Source organism: Anser cygnoides, chromosome 3 (genome assembly GCF_040182565.1).
Source record: "Anser cygnoides isolate HZ-2024a breed goose chromosome 3, Taihu_goose_T2T_genome, whole genome shotgun sequence".
Lineage (NCBI taxonomy): Eukaryota > Metazoa > Chordata > Aves > Anseriformes > Anatidae > Anser > Anser cygnoides.
Genome location: NC_089875.1, coordinates 54,220,428 through 54,240,403, shown reverse-complemented (window position 1 = coordinate 54,240,403; position 19,976 = coordinate 54,220,428). Strand labels below are relative to the sequence as shown.

The 19,976-nt window shown below is 37.8% G+C and overlaps 1 protein-coding gene across 17 annotated transcripts in view; it reads left to right on the top strand.

The window, feature by feature from the left end:
* Positions 1-19,663, top strand: part of SYNE1 (spectrin repeat containing nuclear envelope protein 1) — a 311,711-nt gene extending 292,048 nt beyond the window's left edge. For 15 of the 17 annotated variants that reach the window (XM_013178233.3, XM_048076956.2, XM_048076961.2 and 12 more), the window contains 3 exons: positions 175-267; positions 2,112-2,170; positions 8,606-19,663. In XM_013178233.3, the coding sequence (XP_013033687.3) occupies positions 175-267; positions 2,112-2,170; positions 8,606-8,846 (393 nt within the window). In that variant the 3' untranslated portion in view covers positions 8,847-19,663. The remainder of the gene's footprint in view (positions 1-174; positions 268-2,111; positions 2,171-8,605) is intronic. The other 2 variants (XM_048076963.2, XM_048076964.2) reach the window with 1 other exon arrangement.
* Positions 19,664-19,976: the final 313 nt, after the last annotated feature.

Sequence of the window (19,976 nt, the reverse complement as noted above, 5' to 3'; positions counted from 1 at the left end):
TATTTTATTTAATGAATTAATTAATTTCATGAAATTAACTTTTTTCCTCCCCTTTGGAAATAACTCTGCCGGGACTTCACTGTGGGATTTGTTTATTTATTTATTTGTTTATTGAGTTTGTTTACCTGAACGGCTAGTTGATGCATTTCTGAGCTCCGTTCCTTCTGAATTTAGGATTTATCCTCATGGTCTTCTGCTGATGAACTAGACACATCAGGCTCAGTGAGTCCTGTATCTGGACGAAGTACGCCAAGCAGGCAGAGAACGGTAATTTCACATCCTACACTTTCTGCCATCAAATGGGTGGGAGCTCTGGATGTCTATAGTAGTTCTAGCCAGATGAAAGGCCCCCCTTCTCACTTGATAGGAAAGGAAATGTCATAAACCAAATAAAAAACACAGCTGCTTTCCCCAACCCTGCTGCATATCCCATCCTGCATGAAATTTGAATTGATAAATATTATCTAAAACCAGGGCTGTCAGTGTGGTTGGTTTACCATGGTATGGCATGTTGTGTCTCTTGTATTTTGCTCTAGTGATGACAGCATCTCAAAGTCTGGTCTTGTCTGGTATAATCAATCTTCCATTTCTGTTTGGCCTTCTCTTCAGAGCTGCGTCATCGAGAACCTCAATAAATGCATATATTTCTTTTCATTTCTGATGAACATTGTAGGTCTTATTGAGACTTTCGATGAACGGCTGAATAGAGCTGAAGGACATAAAACATTGATCAAAACAGCTAGTTGAACAGGACCTAGTCAATGATGGCAACGCTGGAGTTGTCTGTTTACATTGCTGGCACAAAATTCAAGAAATGTAGCAATACATGCCTAGTAATTAACACTTCCATACTCTGAGCCCAAAATGGAACTGCAATTATTTTGTCTTTTTCTGCAATTCTATTGGTTGATTACTTCACTTTTTTTTTTCCTTAGTTCTTAAAAAATCAAGTTTGTTTGTTTTGTTTTTTTTTCCATTTGCACTTTTTGTAAAGCATCTGAGTTCTGTCTTGACAAACTGTATGGCTCTTGGAATTTTTTTTTTTGTTTTGTTTTGTTTGTTTTTATATTCACTAGTTTCCTTTTAGATGCTAGTATAAAAATGTAAAGGAATACTGGCTTTTCAAATGAAGAAACAATATAAACTTTTACATTTTATTTCAAAGGTCAATGCTTTCATCTTTTAAATTTAAACTTAAGTGACTAATAAAAACTCTGATATCACAGATGTAACTGGAGGATGCCTGACCATTGCAGGAAATGGAGAAGTACCTTACCATAAAATATCTCTCTAAATAGTATGCAGATTTTTAATAGACTTTATCTTAACATTTTAATAAGTATTCATCTATCATTTGTTAGTATTCATGTACATGACTACTTTTTCTCATTTTTGTGCATAATGTATAGCTAACTTTTATGATTCATTGTGTCATACAACTGACCCACTGTTGGGTCTGTTTTTTCAGACTTCTGCTTTTTGCACTCATAATTTTGGAGACTGAAGTGATGTTGTTTACAATTTCAGCACCAAATACACTGATGCTATATACTAATACTAAAAATGACATCAGATTGATAATCATCTAACTGCATTAAATATTCCAGCAAATAGTTGTGAGTGCAGGAATGCACCTACAGTTACTTGGCCTTCAAAATTGTGTGGAGGGCAGTGGAGAAGAGGCCAAACACCTAGAAGGAGGCCTTTTGACTTTTTTTTGTCCTTGGGAATATTAACTTTACGCAATTGCATTTTGAAATATCTGTATTTTCCCATAATCATCTCAAATTTATTTCTACTTCATATCACAAATTACATGAGCTCAATTTCTAGTGACATATATATGTTTTTAATCCTTTTATATATATGTATAAATGGAATGGCTAAACTGTTATTTTTTAATTCACTGTATACGTTCTAATTATTTCCATATTCAGCTAGGTGAAAAGAAAAGCCAGTTTCCTTGGTTCATGGGTATTGGTCACTTCATTTGATTTTTTTTGTTTGTTTGTTTCCTTTGCTGCACTTTTAATTTAGTTTCATTGGTAGCTTGTCTTTATTTGCCTGGACTGAACATTCTTCTTTCTTTACCCCCTGTTCATTGCAAACAGCCACGGGGCAAATGTAGTCTCTCACAGCCTGGACCCTCTGTCAGCAGTCCACATAGCAGGTACCTTATTCTCCTGGTTTCCACACTCTGCTCTAGAACCCCAAGAGGATGATGAAAATTGGCTGTGATTCCTGTCAGTCCACACCAACTCTGTCAGGTGGCCAGGACTTAAACAAGTGAAAACTTCCCTATTATTACTAGTTTGGCAAAAGGTGCTCTCAATTACTCCATATTCTTTGTTAATAGAAATACTGGATAATTCTTGAATCTCTACAGCTTTTGATTCCCAGTAATTCCATGTAATAGACATTTATTTTTAATGTGGTGTTTACAGTCATATCTAATGATGATTTTGGCATAATTTAACAGAAATGCCAGTAGGTTCATGGCAAACACTTTTTATCATCCTCTTTACCTCTAGATATTAAATTAAGGAAGATAACAGGCCAGTACCATTTTCTAGAATTCACAAAACCCACAGATCTGGATGAGACATACTAACATCCTTTTCTTTTCCATTCTTTTTCTCCTTCCCTGAAATGTTTTGTTCGGTTTGTGGGTTTTCAGTACTTAAGACTCAAAATTAAAAGCCAGAATTTGAAGGTTTTAAAACTTGGGGTCACTTTCTCTCCCCCCATCAGAAGACTGCAATATAATGTGCTAATACTGCCATGGCTCATGCCAAGTGCTTGCATCCGTGTATTGCTCTGGGAGCAGCACTGCCCCATCTCTCTCTGACCAGTAGAGAGCAGACTTGCAGCTACAGCTTTTTGCTTTCCACCTTGTCTCCAGCAACCTGTCATCTCTGCAGCTAACAGTGCTTCTGCATTCTTTGTTGTTGTCAGTGTGATACGTGTACTTTCACTCTTTTACCGATCAAATCACTAGCCTCTAGAGTTAAAAATTAAAAAAAAAAAAAAGCAGTAAATACACAGGCATATATATACACACTATGTATAAAGTGGAAGTCTTTTGCTATTTCAGCATCTTATGCAACGCAATAGGAACACAAAATAATCAGAAAGCATGATCAAAATAGATTTGTTCTTATAGTTAAGTCCTAAGTCTGATTTATTCTACATATAACATGAACTACTTCATTTTTAAACTAACTCCTGTTGAAGTGAAAGATTTAAGGTTGGAAAGAAAACAACATTAGATTTAATACAGTGATTGAGCAATAATCAGGCAGCTAAAATATATCTTGAGATTATTTTTTTTCCCATAAGCAAAACAAAGGCTTTATTCAGCAAAATATAAATGAAATAGAGTAAAAATACTTAAATGTAGTTGTTTACATAAAGGCTTCTTTAAAAAAAGTTTGTACCACAGATATAGTTAGTTACTGCGAGTGAAGAGGCATAGTTACAAAACCACACAGCATAGCAGATAGAACAGGTGGAGTATCATTCACTATTTCCACTGACACTAAGAAGCTGCCTTGTTTTTAGGGATTTTTTATCCTCGAAACGTAATGAAATCACATAGAAAATAGGTGAAACACATACACGCCGTCTTTCTGTCTGATGCAGAAAGAATTAGTTTTTTCCAACTCCAGTCTGCTACAAAGCTTGGCATTTTGTTTCTCACAGGGAATGGGAGAAGGGAGGAGTGGGGCTTTACTCTGCAGCCATTAACATCTAGGAGGAACGGAGAATGTCTTCGGCAGATAAGCATGCTTGCACTAGCAACATTGTACTCAAGCAACGTATTGTGTGCACTCTTCCACTCTCCTGTATGGTCCAACAACGTCTGCCAACCTTTTGAGAAGGTTTCTGGTTGTAGGTGTGAGCAGCTGGCTCAGAGCACAGCTAGCAATGCTTTGCAGCTTTGAGATCAACCTCTATTCTAGCAGCGGCATTGGCGCGGCACCTTTCAGATCAAGTCTCTCCAGCACTGTTTATTAACACATCTTGTAGCGATACAACACAATGTTCAATTTGTCATTCAGACAAGCATGGAATACGAATGAGTCACTACTGAATAGGAAACTTAATCAAATGCGCAAGCCAGACAGGTTGTGGTTGATGTATAATGTGGTTTTAACTGATAAAGTAGTACAAGCTGTCACTGTGTTCTTTAATATTTTGACATGCCTCTGATCAGAGTACTTTGTGTTTGATCTTGCACTGGATCAGCAAACCCTGTTAGAGTTTAGTATACAGGAGAAATAAAGTTAATTTTAAAATATTTATCACATAGAAGATTGTGAGGGAAAACTCATTTAAAAATTAGAGGGACCGTGTTTTCTGTATAACAAATGTGATATCATTTTGCCTTCCCTATTATCACAGCGAAAAGAAAAGCATCCATAGTGTGGTGGTAAGCAAGGTATACGTTTAAACTAGATGTTACATTGTGGATTTAATTAAATGCTGATTCGAGAGGTATTAGTAATGCTGTACTAAGTGGGAAAAGCAAATCCAAGAATCAACTTCTCTTCCTTCATCAGTTTAATAGAGCTGTCGTAAATGCACACCTGGATCTGTGCCTGTGGATTTTCTGAAGTGATTCAAATGTTAAAAAGATTAAAATAATTGTTCAATTTGCTCAGGAGTGTTTACATTGTCTCTCTTGAGCAGCTCTATTCAAGTCTTGGCGCCACAGTGCCAACCTCCATTTCCTGCTCTCCACAAGCCTCCCCAAATGACTACTGGGTATTTAAAGGTCACTTGCTGTTCCTGGAGCATACCAGGCCACAGCACTCTTCATGGCTTTAGCCACATAATGGCAGTCATTGCCAAGCAGTCGTTCAAACACGAGGTTTTCATTTAGATTGCTGTTGCTCTCCCTGTTTTCTCCCTCATTCTCACTTAGTGCCTGTTATTTTAACTTCATATTTATTTAACTTCAAATTTATTATTCAACTTCATATTTAACTTCTGTAAGTTTGAATTCATCTTTCAGAAGTATGATAACCAAAATAATACCAACTTCTCCAGGTGAGGTCTGACTCATGCCTTATAGAACATCATTAAATCAACCCCTTTCTCTTCTGGAAGTCTTGAACTGAAATTTTGAAATTGTTTTTGTCCCCTTTCACAGTTATGTTGCATCATTAGCTTTTGGTTATTTGTCAAATAACAGCTCTAGATTTCTTTCTTTGTTATCTCCAGAGTGTTAGCTTCCAAATGCATAGCACTTTTTATTTCTACCTTGCATACTGTAATCTTAAACACCTTTTCCTACTTCTTAAGTCTATTTCTGATCTCTGAGTCACCCACTTCGTTCTGTGCAATAAGCTAATCCTATTTTGTATTTGTAAAGACTTCCAATTTCAGTCATAGAAATGAAATTTGCTGTTCTTATATTTTGTGCAGTAGTCTTTTCATAAATATATTAAATCAAGGCTCATCCTTGATTAACTCCAGTAATAACATCCTACTAGCCCAGTACTGCTGCTCTCAATATAAGACTGTTGTCTGCATTCCATTAGTCAATTCCCCATTAAATTCACTTTATTTATTCCTATCAGTTGCTTGAATTATAAATTGTTCTGTTATAATCTTTCAGATGTTTACTGCAATCCAGATAGATTAGTTCAACCATATTTTCATTGTCCAAAATAAATAAATAAATTAATTAAATTATATAAATTAAATCAGTCATCTTTAAATGCAGGTACTCATCTGAGCTGAAATTAGACTTCAACTTGCCCATCTGATCTACAGCCTGGTAAATTAGCTTCTCTCTTGAAATGCTTCAGAAAGAGTTCCAATTTCTCTGACATTAAAAACTCCCAAAGTAAGGGTAACTATTGCTTGCACTTCTTAGGTTAATGTGAGAGATTTCTGGACGTGAAGAAGCTTACATCTGGCCAGGTCTGCAGCTGTGCCTCCTCCTTTGTCGAGTTAGCGGGAATTATGTATGGAATGAGTAGCAGGTGGTCTTACTTCCTTGCATCCAGAAACAGCATCCTGTGTGATAAATGGTGGAGCAGTCAGAAGAGAGACAGCGGAAGATGCAAGCTCAAGAGAAAGAAATTACATTTTTTTCTCCAAACTGGCATACAATACTTCAGCTTTCCCTTCTCCTGCTGGAGTAGATGGGAGTTCTGCCTCTTATCTTTAGTAAGGCTTTCTGTTAACAAAGTATGGATATTTTTAACCATCTCTTCTTACCAAATCCATTAAACACTCTAAACTGAGCATTCCATTTTTCAATTATGTCCATTACAGAGGAGTACCTGCAATAAACAGTGACAGTACAGCACTTGAACATTTTAGAATTTACCCTCTGAAGATGTTTTCATAATGATTCATTATTTACTTGTTGAATTGTTCCCATGCAATATTAGAAACTGTTGTTCAACAACCTACTTCACTGCAGAGAGTTTCAATATACTTTGCCATGAACTGCTTTAATTTTTGAAAGAGAATCTATGTTCCTTGCTGAGACCAGCCATGCAGTTTATACAGTTCGACTCTTTTTCCTGTTTGTTGTTTTAATTTTTTGTTTATTTTGTGTGTTTTTTGGTTTTGGTTTTGGTTTGTTTTAGTAAATCACAAAGCAAAAAGTGCTGGATTATGCTACAGCAACAGTAGGAAAAGATTTAATAATAATAACAACAAAAACAAAAGTAGATGCTGACTTTGCCTTTTGATTCTGCTTTTTAGTAATTTATTTACTCATCATTAAACAGCAGTTACCAACTGCAGAAATACAACCTTTTTAGTTTGGGATTAACAACATATGTACAGTGAGAGCCTTGTAAATAGGTGGACTATGCAATCAAGTGCTTGGAAGGTAATTAAGCACTCCTTGTTCCCTTTGTTCCTACCTCAGCCCATTAATTTTCTGTCTTGGCATTCTTGGACAGTAGAAGTCCCGATCTAATTGAACTTTAATATGGAATGCTCTGATGCTGTTAAATGTGCCATATCCTTTCCATGTGTTCTTTATAATACGTGATCCTGCATAATTCAACAAGCAGCTTTCCATCCAGGCTAGAATAACGTGGATTAAAACAGCATGTGATCCGTTGTTTTGATCATCCCTCCATCCTGGGATATGTAGGTCAAGTTAATCATTTAGCTTTCCTGAAGTGTTGGTGGTTTGTTTTGTTTTGAATTGTTTTTGGTTTTGTTTTATGGCGGTCTTCTTTCTGTCTGGCTTTCTTGAAGTCTTCACAATGGAATGATACATATGTATAAACAAAATATAAAAATAATCTCAAGCACAGGAAGAAGTTTTTTCCTGAACATGTGGAAAGGGGGCCCTTGCGAAGCCTCATATAGTTTTGAAGATGATATTTTGGTTTTTGTATGCTTTCTCACATGGATTCAGATTTATCTGTGAGACAAGATCGAAAGGACAAAGAAATCAAGAAACCATCAAGACTCGCCTGACTGGGGAGCATTTGACCTCAGCAGACCTGATCTTCCATACCTTTAAGTTGAGACTAAGTGCATCTTTATGAGTATTTTTGTCTCTTAAACCCTAGCAAACTATAGGTTTTCTGCAGCTTCACAACCACAGCAGCTACACATATGGTTTATAGCGACATATCTATGGCAAAATTCATGGCATAACATTTGAATGGAAGATTTCATGAGACTAATGATTTGAAGGCCCTAAGTTCTTCCATTTTTGCCTAGTGCTAAAATACAATACTTTACCATGTCATTTAATTAGCACACTCAGATCATCCATGTTCTGATATTAACTTGCAAAATCTCTCTTTTGAGTGCTCCACTTACCTCAAAACCTGTTGTCTGTGTATTAGAGCTCTGTCTGTCAGTTTCAGTCAAAAGGGAAAATGTGAAATCTGCTTCTTTATCCTTTATTAAAAAATTATTGGATTTTTGTGCTTAATTTGAAGTGACCCATTAGAAATGTTTGGAAATGTCTCCCATGGATTTCTGATAGATAAGTGCCATTTCAAGACAGATCCATAGACACAAGGGATACAATCACTCAGATGTCCTGTCAGCTGAGCAGATAGATTTTAACTGCTGATCCAATGCAAGATTCGAAATACAATGTGCTTTGTAGAAAATGAGTCCCCATTGCCTGAAGATTGGTATGTTAATTAACTGAATATTGATTTAACTGTATCTTATTGCATTATACACTTGTGGATAGTATAAAAGGAAATTAATTTAGAAACTTCTGCAACCAAATACAGTTGCCATTTTAAATGAGGATTCTTTTTTAGGCAGTGTGCAGTGAGCATGTGACAAGTATGTCCCACTTTTTATTTTCCCCTTCTCTAGAGCACAGTTAAGTGTAGAGTCTTCTCCATAACTGATGAAGGGGCTGTGGTGTCACAAAGTCCATTCCATTGTGATTATTTGTTTTTTTCTTATCCAGTCTAGAAACATGGGGTCTTTTAAGACAGCTGGGGAAATAGCATGTTCAGTGAAAGATACCTCTGCTGTTGTCAATCAGTGTGTACAAATTCTACACCAGCCTTCAGGGACAGCTGAGTATTTCAGTGCAACCTCTGCTGCAGTAATGTCTTAGAGTATTCACCTGTCCATCTTCTTTTCTCAGGTCCATAAGAGGTGGCTCAGGTTCCTCCCCTTCTGAGGCTGGGCCAGCATGGCAGCACCCATCCTTCTTCCTCAGAGTCCTCAGAGCTGCTCTGCCACTTCAGCTCCTTTTGCTGCTCCTGATTGGGCTGGCTTGCCTGGTGCCAATGACCGAAGAGGACTACAGCTGTACTATGGCCAATAACTTTGCCCGCTCTTTCCATCCCATGTTAAAATACATGAATGGTCCACCTCCATTATGAAGTTGTGATACAGCGGGTGATCTTGCTGGAGTACTGGCCAGGTGGCAGGACGGTTTTAAAGCATGACAGGACTCAGCGTGGCAGCTTTACCTGTCTGCTGCAGCCACCACTGTGTCCATACCATTCTCTACTGGCACTCAGACAATAACAAATCAGTGTATCAGTACCAAACTATACAACATATTACCTGAGTAGCATTACTTCAGTATTTGCATCTGGGGCACTAAGGAAATGACATGAGTAAGGGAAATGTCCTTTTGTCCAGCATTGTGGATCTTTTAGCCACTTTATACCCAGGTCACTGCCCTGTACTATGCATAGCCAAGGACTTGATACTGTAGATCCTTTCCTGTGTGCTGCTCTATATGAGCTATTAGCCTGTATTTGTTAAATACCTTCTCCGTATCTACAGTATGCAAAATAACTAATGTTTAAGAAATTTTAGAGCATTTGTATCATACAATTTTAAAGGATCTTGTATGGCATTGTATTATTCCCTGTGATTTCTGTTTTGGGCATGGTGATCTAACCTTTGCTTTGGATGTACAAGGTGTAAATCTGAGAAGCACTTTTTTTAAGGTTTAAAAAATGGATGTAATAAATGAGATCACAAAAAGTTTTATGAGGAAAAATGTTGAATGTCAAGTTGAAAAACAAAGAACATATTTATGTATGTACAGTTTGCTAAGCCAAGTTTTGTTTGTATTCATTTCTTTGCATTTATTATAGATACCATAAAATATTTTGTCTACGTGCTTTTTAAGGACAACTATGAAAACCTCTAAGTTTAGAATGAGATATGTATGGTATAAAAAAAAATAGAAAACATTCATATGCTGCACTTCTAAGAAATTAAAAATGCTGTAACAATTTAACAGTATTGGCTATCTGTTAGAATAAAATCATCTGGAAAATGTGACAAATGGTAATATATATGGGAAAGTGTTACATAAATTGTATCACTATACTAAATGTATCACAACAGTATCACTAGTTGAACTTCAGCATTTGAAGGATCCAAAATAAAGCTCCCTTTTCAGATAAGTGTAACATTTTCCTGGAAAGGATTTTGTACATCAGCAAAATATCTTCAGTGTCTGAGACCTAGACTTAGAGTGACACAAGTATATATTCTTCTTAAGACCTAGTTTCCTTCATTGGTATTCACGATTTACGCTAGGCTAGATTAGTAGCTATAATCACTGATTCTGAGCAGACAAAAATAAATAATACACTTTCAGGGTATAAAAATGAGCTATTATTTGCAAGAAGTCTGACAGATTTGTGAAATTGACCTTTTTTCTCTTTCCTGATATTAGTTTCTATGGTAACATAATTTATGTCAATGGTAATCAATGCACATACATTCATAATTTGGTAGTTCGCTCACCTTAGACAGGTTAGTCCAGATCTCTGCATTCTTTAGACATCCTTTCATCAGCTGGTCCTTGTTTTCGGTAGCTAATTTTTTTGTTGAAAGCTTTTTTTTTTTCTTTTTTTTTTTTAATAGAACATTATTGAGAGTAAAAAGACTAATTTAGTGAGGAGGATCTAAGGCTGTCTCTAAATTCTATTCCTCATTCTGCTGTTGGTGATCTCATGGAAGCAGATGTTATCTAAAGGGTAGTAGATAGCCTGTGATTATCAAACTATGAAAGAAAGTTTTATCTGCATAGCTGTCTGTTGAACCAGGAAAAAAGGCCACAGGTGAGAACTGTGTTAGTTTCTTACAGTATTTAAAAATTGAGGGAGAGGCGGGGAGTTTTGAAGGCAGCTGGTTAGGGGGGAGAGGGGAGTGCAAAGAAGAGAGTTCTGTTTGAATGATGTCAGATACAATTAATAACGTAGTTTAAAGTATAAAAGGTAGCACCTGGCCTGCTTTGAACTGCAACCTGACATTTGAATTTTGCCAACTATTTTGCCATTCTGTAGTCACAGTTTCCTGAAGTCTCTGATTGTGTGCATATATGACCCATTTGGAACTGAACTTTTTACCTTTTGACCCAACCCCTTCCTCTTTGCAGATTTGCATCTTCCACTATTGTTGACAGTTTGTCATCTTCAGCTTCCCCCTTATCTCTGTTTTTCTGTTGTTTGTCCTCAGTAGTTAGATCATGAGTTTCTTGTAATAACCTGAACATATGAGGGTCCATCAAACTTTCTTCAGGAGCCGGATGGCCTCTAACTCCAGAAAGCAAGATGCTACTGTGTTTCAAAAAGTGCTGGGAAGCCCTAATTTATAGAGCAGCAGTGTGAACTGTTTGTTTGTTTAGGATAGCGTTACTGACCTTTTTCTTATGTGTACCTCCTTGACCCTTGCCCTTGCTGCCCTGTAGCTTATGTCTGAAGTGCAGAATGGATGAAAAAGAGATCCCTGCTTATTGGAAGTTATAGAAGAAAGCAGAAGAGGGGTTTTTGTTGTTGTGGGTTTTGATTATTTATTCTTGTACTCAGCTTCATCCATGATCATTTTGATTCCTTACTGCATTTATTGTCCCTGGAGAAGATTTTTCAGGTAGTTTAATGTAAGTGGGAAAGGGTAAAGTTGGTGGAGATTAACGTATATATATATATAATTTTTTCCATGCTGACTGCGTAGGGAGAGCGGAAACCCTTGGTCAGCTGTTACAGCTGTTTCCACATTTCTGGCTTTCTGTTCCTTCACACTCTGTGTTACTCAGTGCTGTAACAGTCGTCTTCCTCTTTATTCCTAGCTTCTTCTCTCCTTAGTGCTGTGGTCATTATTAACCACATCATTTTCCCACATTTCCTCCTTCAGTTAGAACTGCCATTTCGCCCACTGGCTTTTTGCATGTCAATCATTTATCTGCAGATTCCTTTTATCTCCCCCTGCCCCTAGCCTTTGTCATTCAAATACTTGCTTTCAAAAGGTTTCACCTAAAGATTTTGCTTTTTTTGAAAGTAATCTCAGCAAGCTTTCAGGGTTCTTCTAATTATAAGGTCCTCTCAAACCATAACAACCATTCTACAGGCTACTACCTACAGAAAATGACAGTTGCTCAGTTGTTAAAGAATTAAAAGGCTATGCAAGGGAGTTTTGGACGTAAAGTGGTTACAAAAGATAAAGTAGTATGAGTGCATCCACATATACAGACATATATGATGGCAGAAAGCGGTCTTCAGGAATTTTTGTTCTTCTGTTGTACACAGTGAGAAGTGATAGATGTCCCTGAAAGTGTGAGATGAAAGGACAGCGTTGTAATCAAATCAGAGGGACTGCAATGGTATGAGAGGTCTGAAACCATCCTATTGCATGATACTGACTTATTTTTGAACTCAGTAAAATGAGTGTTCTGGGTGACTTTCAAAGATGGGGGAGACTGAAGGGACATATGCAAGAAAGTGGGACTGCAGCAAAGTAGCCAGGTGTGGTTGTCTCTAGTACTGCTGTTTTGGCATTTAGAAAGCTACGGACTTCTGCAAAGTTTGTATCTGCCAGAGCAGCTTTCTCTTTTGATGGTCTGAATGCCATACCCACTTCCCTAAGACCTAGGGAAGAACAGCCTTTTGTCTATAAAAGGAAAGCAGAACTTCTACACCTCATTCAAGCTTCCAGTGGAGTCTGGGGAAGTAATCACTAAAATTTGGGAGGGATGATGCGCAGAATGGTTCCATCTTGTTCATAATGGTCATGCCCTCTTCTTTCCTCTCCCATGAACATGAAATGTTCAGTCTAGGAAGACAGAAGAAAGTGATGAGCTGCAGAAGGAATGGAGGTTAACCTCATTAAAGAGGTAGGGCATAGCTGATGTGAGATCATAGGAACTTTTCATAATTAATTGATAATGAATTCATAATGTCACAGACCTGGAAAACACCTCTTTGTAAACTGTAAACCTCCTATACCCTCAAGTATAGGAAGGTCAGTTTGTGAGCTGTCTTAAGGGAATCGTAGGAAGTTTGTGACAGTATGTTAAGGGTCTCCTGAGTGCCAGCTCAGGCTTCTTACTTTCTAGTCTTCAATCTCAATTCTAGACAAAGTTTCCACCTGAACAGTTAAAGTGGTTTGAGAAACAGATTCCTCTAAAAGGAATTCCCAGCCCTGAACTGATTCCATTATGACTTCAAATGTGTTTTTGCAGAATTACATCATGATCCTAAGAACTGGCACAAAGCAGTGAAAGCTGAAACAAATACCCACAGGATGCCCAAACTTCACAGGATCCCATTAAAGCAAAAATCATCCAATGAGTACCAGTGGCTTGAAGATCTACCTTGAGTTGCAAAGCTCAGTGTGGCATCAACATGTGTGTTAATCATCATAGCATGAACTAGGGTTAATGGGGCAAGCGTAGGGGGAAAAAAGCACACCCAGAGTACCCTCAAGCATTACAGACTGTGGTATTAGACAGCTTTACAGCTTGGTCATCTTTCTTTTCCTGCTAAGGTCAAGCTGTTCTTTCTGCCTACCTGTCTCACTGCAAGAATGTCAAAGAGGACTTATCGTAGAATCATAGAATCACAGAGTGTCTTGAATTAGAAGGGACCTTAAAGATCATCTAGTTCCAGCCCCCTGCCATGGTCAGGGATGCCACCCACTAGATCTGATTACCTAGGGCTTCATCCAACCTGGCCTTGAACACCTCCGGGGGTGGGGCATCCACAGCTTCTCTGGGCAACCTGTTCCAGTGCCTCACCACCCTCTGAGTGAAGAATTTCCTCCTAACATCTAATCTAAACCTCCCCTCTTTCAGTTTAAAACCATTCCCCCTTGTCCTTATCATTATCTACCTGAGTAAAGAGTCACTCTCCATCTTTTTTATAAGCCCCCTTTAAGTATTCAAATGCTGCAACAAGGTCTTCCCAGAGCCTTCTCTTTTTCAGGCTGAACATCGCTAACTCTCTTAGCCTTTCTTCATAGGAGAGGTTCTCTATCCCTTTGATCATCTTCATGGCCCTCCTCTGGACCCTCTGTAACAGGTCCACATCCTTCTTGTGCTGGGAACCCCAGACCTGGATGCAATATTCCAAGTGGAGCCTAGTGGAGACTTAGGTGTAAACAAACTTTTTGAGAAACACACAAATTAGAGTTTGAGATACCCTGTGTTTGAGATGCCCTTTTTCTAAAGCACGTCAGCTACTTGGAGTCTGCCAATAGGAGGGACTGAAGTCTAGTAACATGCCTTGAGCCTTGGCTGCAAAGCATAAGAAAAGGTGATACAGGAGCCACTGAACTCTGGGTCCAAGGCATGTGTTCAGGCCTAGAGAGAGTGCATGTAGACTCTGCATCTTGAGGAATGCCAGTCATTGCTATATTATATCTTTCCCTTTTTCTATTGTAGATAAATGCAGCAGCTGCTGTCACACTATAATCATCCCTGCAACTTCATGCATCTTGTAACTGTGAACTCCGCTTATCAGGCTTGAAGTTACCTCATAGATAGTGGGTGTTTAAAGGTGTAATGGAAACTGTTAGCTCAGTAACTCCAGAATGCGTGGTAATATCAAGACATCATCTGCTCTATACTTATAACGATAAAAGTGCAAAATAATGAGCTCCATTATCCCTGAGCTTACAGCACCTTTTTATGTAGTTTAATTTGTGGGCTGTGCTTTACAAAATCCAAAGGGCAATATTTAGAAATGTCTGCTGGTGTTAGGAGTACAAGTGATCTGAATATGACAGAAATAGTGTACATTTATTGCTCATAGCTGTGAACCTGATGATACCCATTGCCTATCCTCTCACTCTGTTCCAACAGTGATAACAGCTTCATTCTGCATCAGATCAATAGTCTGTCTCCACTAGTTTGCCATCCTTCCAGTTCCCCTGCAAATCCTGTGAATACATGTAGTTTGGCCTTCTCTTCTTCTTAGAGCTTTCTCCAACAGCTGGTCATTGAACCAGGACAAAGCAGTTGAGATTGTTGTATGAATGATCATCCCCACCCCAAGCGTCTTGTGCTTTTTGTGGTTGAGAAATCTGTTTACAACTGATAGCATCATCCACATCATCATGTGCATCTGTGTGCGTGTTCAAAGGCATAACAGAACACTCTTCAAACTACAGATCCTATCAGGATTTAGTGAGTATAGGCTGGTTCTGGGAGATAAGAGCAGAGTCGAGAAGAAGAAACGCAGACTGCAACTGCAGAATTCAACAAACCAGTTATTGCCTATGCTGGGGAAGGGGAGAATTGGAACATTTATGTTGTGGGTTGGGGGAAAAAGGGTGCATCTTATATTCAGAGTTTTCACTACAGAAGGCTTCAGTCCAGTAACCTTGATGCCACCTAACAAGTCTAGGTAATGGTGGGCCGCTTTTAACCTTGGCAGCAGTATTGTGAAATGCACTGCAGAAAACTGAATTCTTTTGTTGTTGCGCTATTGAGCCATAGTTAGGCTTAGAGGGACACAAAAGTGAAACCTATACTTGTAAGAAGTTGTGCTTGTTTTAATAATATTAATAATATTGGAATATTCATATAATATTTAACAATAAAGCATTACATGGGAATGATTTAGATCATTAATTTGTCTTCCCAAACAGTGGTAGATAAAAATCTGTGAAACAAGAAAAAAAAGAAATGAATAACTGCATGCTTAAGTGAAGATTTGTCATAGATAAAGCCCTGGTTAAATTATAGGAATTTGAATTCTATTAAATGATTTCTCTAAAAGCAGACAGGTTCTGAACAGCCGTGATTTTTATTGTTTGCTTAATATGGTATTCAGAAATAGAAATGGTCAAAACAGCTTGGTTCAGTAAATACCTATTTAAAGAGCTGAGGTGTACCAAATTGACTTGAGCACAATGAGGTCTGAATAAAACAATAGCACATTTAATGTTTGGAAGAGTGAAGAGGCTTTAGGAAAGTGTTGTCCACTTCCTGTAACAGAGGTGGCCTGGGAGAGGAGAGATGAGCCAATGACCCCTTCCTCAGGGACAATGCAGATGTGAATGTAGTGTGCACAGAGGTTACCCAGGTCACACTCTTAGAGTTTTCAGGCACGCTGTAATTTCTGCAAGACTGCTATTTCTGATGTTGTAACTGTGTTGGTTTTTGTTTGTTTGTTTGCTTGTTATTTTTTCTTTCCACTGTTTTTTGAAAGGCAGTTTAAAAAAAAAAAAAAAAAGCTCAAAGGAGAACTACCACTGTTCTTTTTTTTTTTTTTTTTATGTAAGTGCTCACAAGCCTATACAAGTGGGAGATATGTGTCTGTAGTATTCTCTTTACAGGTAATTTAAGCCATTGTCTCAGAGGGTCTCCTGACCATTGGACTGCATGTTAAAACACATGGTTGCAATTCAGTTTTAAACCCTTCAGTTAAACTCAAAGCATTGTGCAGCCAGGTGTGCAGACCTTGGGGGCAAGGCAAAACGGCAAAACAAACAAACTAAAAAAAAAAAAAAGGAACAGGAAAAAAAAAAAAAAAAAAGAAAAAAAAGAAAAAAGCATGATGTTGTAGCAAGGTGGTTGAGATACAAAGAAGAAACAGCAGAGTTGAACTTTCCTTTTTTATTTTCAGGTTTAATATAAATGAAAAATAATCCTGCAAATGTAGACTGGAACTCAAACTTTTCTGGTCTCATAAATGAACTTTTAGGCTTTGAAGTGCTCTACTGTAACTCTCACTGCAAAGTGGGTAGCATTTTTTGCTTACCTCTACAGTACAATGTTCTTGTTTTACCTTTCTGTGGACAACATGTACTCAAGAGGTGAGTAGAAAACAAGAGAAGCAGCTAACAAGAAGCAAATCTTTCTGCCTTAGCAAGGGACGTTTGGTCTTGGTTTGTACGGACGTTTGGTCTTGGTTTGTACAAGGCCTAAATATCCTACAGTCCCAAGCATGTACTACAAAATCTGGCTATAACAAAATACTGAAAGTACAACCTTTCCTCACATGCACATTTTTCAGCTGTCTTTGAAATGGTAACATATCGGAATGTTGCACAAATGTGTAGGAATAGAAAATAGAAGATAAATTTTATATCACCAACATGCAGCAGAAATGAAAACATTAGCAGAGTGACACCTAAATACTGCAACACACAGCCCTTATGGGAACGTGAGAGTAGGTTAGGCTTGCCTCTGCTGAGATAAGTGCCAAATGTTATTATTTTGATGGTCAATGTTCCTGTAGACTTAATTTACATTTTTACATTTAGACCTCTGTATCTGCAGGACGTCATGGTGAATAATAGCAATTGGAGCCTGACTGGGCATAAGAAAGACCATGTAAGCAGTGCCCTTATGCCAGCATACTTTCTCTGTGCACACTGCTTCTAAGTCTTTTTTACATTTGGATTTTTTTCTCCTCTTCACTGCCTGGGTAGTGGAGACAATGTTATTATACTGAGCAAAGAGATGCAAGACTTAGCCAGCCTAAGGAAGAGCTTCTCCACGGAGCTTTTAATGCAGCAGTATCTGAATGAAAAGAAGAAGTTCATCATTTAATTTTGAAGAATAGTCTTTACAGTTGCAACATGGTATAATTGAATCTATTTATTTTATTTGCTTGTTTATTGTATTTGCTTCATTCTCTGTCTCGGTTGTCTGACTGAGAACACCAAGCTGTAGCCTGTGAAGAAGCTCTTAACATTGCATATCAAGGAGATTGCCTTAATTGACAGAAAAGTAAAAGCCATCAGGTATGTTCCTCAGTTATCCATTAGCTATGCCATACCTTTCTAATTACTTAAATAGAAGTAAATATGCCAGACAAAGGTGCATATCACTTGCATATTTGGAAAGAGAGGAAGCAGGTGTGTGACAGGGAGCCCACTGCATGTGTCTGTGTGCATGTACATGGGCTCCCCCACAGAAACAGCCTTTGGAGAAGGCAGCTGTTTTGGAAGGGTTTGTGTATGTAGTGAGGGAAGAAGAGTGATAAGACCAGTAAAGGTGTGCCAGGAGTTTCAGCTGCAAGAGTTCTTCAGTGAAACAAGAAGATTTGTCATTGCTGCCTAATTTCTCAAATGACTTCAGCCAACAGACGTAAGAAATCAGGAATGAGGCTGGCTCCTGGCTGGGGACATGTGCCCAGTACCTGACAGCAGAGGCCCTTTTCCCGGTGAGTTTTTCCTGTGACAGAGTGAAGCAAGTTGACATCTCATCCACCATCTTCCGTCACAGAAGACACATGATGGGAAGGAATGAAGACTGAGCCAGGGTTTTCACTGTGGTGCACACCATCAAGACCAGAAGTAACAAGCACAAATTAAAACATATGAAATTCCATCTGAACATGGCAAAACACTTTTTTTTTTCTTTCTGCGAGGGTGGTCAAACACCAGATCAGGTTGCCCAGAGAGGTTGTAGAGTCTCCTTTTGTGGCTAATCAAAACTCAACTGGATATGGCACTGAACAGCATATGTATGGTATGTGACGCAGCTCTGAGCCAGGTGTTGGCCTAGACAATCTCCAGAGGTGCCTTTCCAGCTCTGCTGTTCTGTGACTCTGTATGGTCACATTGTGCTCTGGAAAGAGATGGTCAAAGACTGCCTAGTCTCAGGTGCTATGCGCTGTCTTGATGCTTCAAATTGTTATGATTTAGGCAGATATAAATATGCTCAGACTTAACCTGTTTGGTTTTTAAATGAACAGTGATGGGTCTTTGATTTTACAAGAGTAGTCTGCTGTTCAGCTGCTTTTGTGGATTGGACTTGTGAATTGAGTATCACAGAGAAGCAGTCATCGTTAACCAGTTCTCAATGAACTATAGGGGCATTTGACCTAAGTGCTCATTCGGTCCAATGGATAGAAAATTGTATAAAGCCCTTGAATTTTGTGAGCTTGTGAGTCAGCATTTAAACCAATCTTATTACTCTGAGCACATGTATGGGTACAATTTGTTCAAATTACTCTGGCTTACTACTGGTAGCCAAAGTAGCAACTCTCAGTCAAGTTATTTACCATGGAAGCATATTGCAAAAGTCATATGATTTTGAACTATTGGTCAGCTACTACTTAAAAGCCCAACAAACCCCAGCTTTCTATGGGATTCTAAATTTGCATTCATGCTTGAAAAGCTGTAGGGTGAGGTTTCATGTGTACAAAGTACATTACTGGTCTTGTCTAAAATCATTGAGACAATAGTTGGAATTAAGGTAATGATCTCATCATTTTTTTTGCTGATAAATTATGTACAGAAAACTGAATAGAAAGAAAGAGCTTTAACATATACATTGAATATATAGTGTACTATTTAGCTAGTTACTGGAAAGTAATGTATATTAGCATATATTGTGTATATAATGTAACATTTAGCTAGTTACTGGAAAACAATAAGCAGAGGAACAGATTTTTTTAAAAAACTGTAAAAGATAACATATGAAATAAATTTCTCTGGTTAATTCTTTATTTTGACATCAAATACAGTGAAAGTCTTGCACCATCCAGGTAGCCTATCAGATTTTCCATTTAGACTCTCTGTAAGTTTTTAGGTGCAAAACAAAGAAAAAAAAAAAAACTCACCAAAACAAAGACATCAATAATTTCATATGCATGGGTGAAAGAACAGAATACTTCAACAAATACATTATGGCATCTGAGCCTATATCAAAGAAAGGGCTTTCCATTGACAGACTACATAGTGCAGACAAAAGCATTAGTTTTAAAGTATATACAATAAGGTGATACATAAAGTGGCTTGTTAATGCAAGTCTCATGACCAGCAGTCTATCCCTTCATTTTCCAATGGGCACTTTCTGAAGAATCAGATATATAATTATAGGCACACAGGAGTACAGAGCATACTAATTTGCAAGATGGCAGCATATACATTTTAGTTTTATTTGTTTAGGCACATCTGAATGCAAAAGATTTTTTTTAGCTTTTTTTTTTTTTTTTTTTTTAAACACAGTGGAAAACAGAATACCCTTATGGGCAACAGTCATTCTGAAAACAATTTTCAGGACATAAGGCTATCTGCATTTGAAAGATGAAAGAGAATTGCTAATAGAAAGGGTAGGACATTAATGTTAAGGAAATATTAATTTAAAATTCTCAGATCAATTTGAGATTATGTTATAGTTGCAGGTGGCAGCAAAGACTGGTTTGTATTATAATACCATTGTTAACATGACGCTTCCTTTACATATGCTGAATTTCTGTCTGTAAAACTATATTATGGTTGCAAATAGAATTGAAAAAGGCCATCTCTTT